Below are 2,704 nucleotides of genomic sequence, written 5' to 3'. Positions count from 1 at the left end.
GTCAGTAGAGATGATTGAGTCTTCTGTTGATATTTCTCAGGCAATGACTTCTTCACCCTGTAGTTCAAAGAGGGTAGTATTCAACACTTGTTTTATATTTTTATCCTTTTCCATAAAGGACTAAATAAATAGATAGATAAAAGAAGCTTTAGGATTAATGAGCTCACAAGTCAAAAATGCAAAAGTTCACGGCAATATAGGGAGCAATGCCAAGAAGAGAAGGTCCGAGACCATAGTAAAATGATGCAACTCCTTCCTCCCGTAACATTGTTAATGCAATCTGGACAAATAATCAACCCTTTTCTGTTCATAAATTATTATCTTGTCATAAGAAGTATTCTAGTCATCACTATCAGACCTCAGACATAGTGCGATACCCAGGTTCAACTGCTAAGCGTAATCTCAGGACATCCAAAGGATATGTTACCTGGACAAATGTAAACAGTAAGATGATTTTAAGATACAAATGCATGTGGTACTGAATACACATTACTTTTTCAAAAAGTAATACAAAGAATTAGATGTCTACGCATCACTGTAAAATTTTTAGGAAACAGATTCATACACTTAAGCAAACACATTATCCTTGACATAACCAATTAAATCCCAAAAGGTAGCTATGTAATGAAAATTTTCATTTCAATTTCCACTGATGAATTACTCACAAAAGTAGATGTCATGCCTGCACAAGCACCTGCTGCAAGTCTGCCAATAACTGAGAGTTCACCATCCTTTCCCTTAAACATATTCTACAAATTCACACACAAAAAATAAATAACTAAAAATCAACCAAATGCCTCAAACAATAATAATTCCAAATACTTGTAACACTCTCTCACAACTTGCTTATACACATTTTCACTAGGATTACCTTGTAAGTTTCATAAGCAAAGAGCTGGACGGCACTATAAGGTATGATCCGAATCACCTGAAATTCACCATAAATCCCAAATCGGAAAACAAATCAAATCTTAATTATTCATGAAAGTAAAAAATCGCCAACTACCTGAGGGAGGTTTCCCTTCCAATACCCTTTGATTCCCTCATCTTTCCCTATCATTAATATCGCCTGCAGTTCATTGACCAATAAGCAACCTCATTAAGATAAACAAGGGAGGCAAGACTCTTTCCATGCTCGGCTAATTGAACTACAGCTCCATAATCATAAAAATTCTCGATAAAAAAACTTCAAAGCATAACCCACATTACATTTGCTACACACCTCAATGAAACCAATTGCCTTCTTAGCACTTTCCTTCCCGGCCCGCACTCCATGAATCTACAAACACATCAAATTAATACTGATTAATCTTATTGATAATGTTCCTAATTATCAATTATTAAAACATTTAAAAATAATGCAAAATTTTATTGTACATTTTTTCCGGATCCTACATTTCACTATACTCAAATTCCATTTTCTCAGCAACCAAACAGCAACACTAACGACACCGTTCGCAACAAAATAAAAATATCACCACGAAAAACACGTGATAAAATCCGAAAGCAGAGAAACTTAAAAAGAACACCTGCATGAGTAGCTTAATACGGTCAAGCGGAGCGGTGACGGTCTTCGCGGCGGCACCAGCGACAGCTCCAGCGGCAAAAATCGCAGCATCTCTCGGGACAAAAGCCAGTATTGCTAACGGATGCTTCAATAGCTGAGCCGTACTCGGCGCGAACTCATTTCCTTTATCTTTCTTATTCTCTGCCATTGAGACTGAAGCAAAATTACTAAAACTGCCATTGCTTCCATCACTCCGGATTCTGCAACTGAATTGCGCGTTTCTCCACAGAGGTTCGCGGTGGTGCGTGGTTTCCGTGAGAGAGCAGTGTGTAGTTTTTAGGTTTGGTAACGTCTGGAAGCAGAGAATGGCCCTCTCTTTGTCTGTCATGGTATGATTTGGTGATTTTGAGAGTTTGTTAGGGGTAGAGAAGGGATAAGGTAGAAACTGTAAAGGTTGTTGCAGAGAGGGAGGAGCAAACTAAAAAGAGGGATTTCTTGGGATTTTAAGCAAGTGACTTTGTTTTATTAATGATTTACAGGCTATTTGAAATAATTTCTGTATTATAAAATTAATTCAATTCTAATATTTAATTTGAATTTAATTAATAAATCAATTAATTATAAAACTAAAATAAATTCATTTTATTTTTAAGATTTAAAAATTTATTTGATAATAATAAAAACATTATTATTTTTAAAATATTTCAACAAGTAATTTCCTTTTTTATTTATTTTAATCTAAACAAAAATAGTTTATATATTTAATATGCAGACTTATATTGTATTTGAATCTCTAATATAATTTTGAATATATTCTTATAAGCATGTAAGTTTTTAGTTTTGAGCACAAGCTTGTCATGCTTATAATTAAAATAAGTATGAAATCTAATTTTTTTTAAATAACTTCTTTTAATATATTTTTAGAATAATAAACTAAATAATCCATGCTCCCGAGTCCAATATTTTTTATTTTTAATACAAGTTCGACCATTATACTTGTCATCACGGTGCAAGGGCATCGACGAAATCAAGATTTTGTCCTATTGGAAGGGAAAGATGCCATGGAATTCATAACTGCAATGAGTTGACAAAACGGAACCTTTTCATTTTGTATTCCTTAATCAATAAGTCTAGCGATGCTTGTTTCAGCATTTTAAAATTTTTAAAAAATAATTTTATTTATTTATTACAAATTAA

General features: G+C 33.4%; 1 protein-coding gene across 1 annotated transcript in view; it reads right to left on the bottom strand.

Annotated features, from left to right (window-relative positions):
- The window catches only part of LOC105119351 (probable envelope ADP,ATP carrier protein, chloroplastic), a 5,979-nt gene extending 3,945 nt beyond the window's left edge, over positions 1-2,034 (bottom strand). The window contains exons 1-8 of the mRNA XM_011017478.1: positions 1,530-2,034; positions 1,223-1,279; positions 1,007-1,069; positions 872-928; positions 666-749; positions 359-427; positions 168-280; positions 6-57 (exon numbers count right to left, since the gene is read on the bottom strand). Of these exons, the coding sequence (XP_011015780.1) occupies positions 6-57; positions 168-280; positions 359-427; positions 666-749; positions 872-928; positions 1,007-1,069; positions 1,223-1,279; positions 1,530-1,895 (861 nt within the window). The 5' untranslated portion in view covers positions 1,896-2,034. The remainder of the gene's footprint in view (positions 1-5; positions 58-167; positions 281-358; positions 428-665; positions 750-871; positions 929-1,006; positions 1,070-1,222; positions 1,280-1,529) is intronic.
- Between the last annotated feature and the right edge of the window lie 670 nt (positions 2,035-2,704).

The sequence above is a fragment of the Populus euphratica genome, unplaced genomic scaffold (assembly GCF_000495115.2).
Source record: "Populus euphratica unplaced genomic scaffold, PopEup_1.0 scaffold2841.1, whole genome shotgun sequence".
NCBI classification, from domain to species: Eukaryota; Viridiplantae; Streptophyta; class Magnoliopsida; order Malpighiales; family Salicaceae; genus Populus; species Populus euphratica.
The sequence above is the reverse complement of the archived record's forward strand: the minus strand, read 5'-3'. Positions and strand labels throughout refer to the sequence as shown.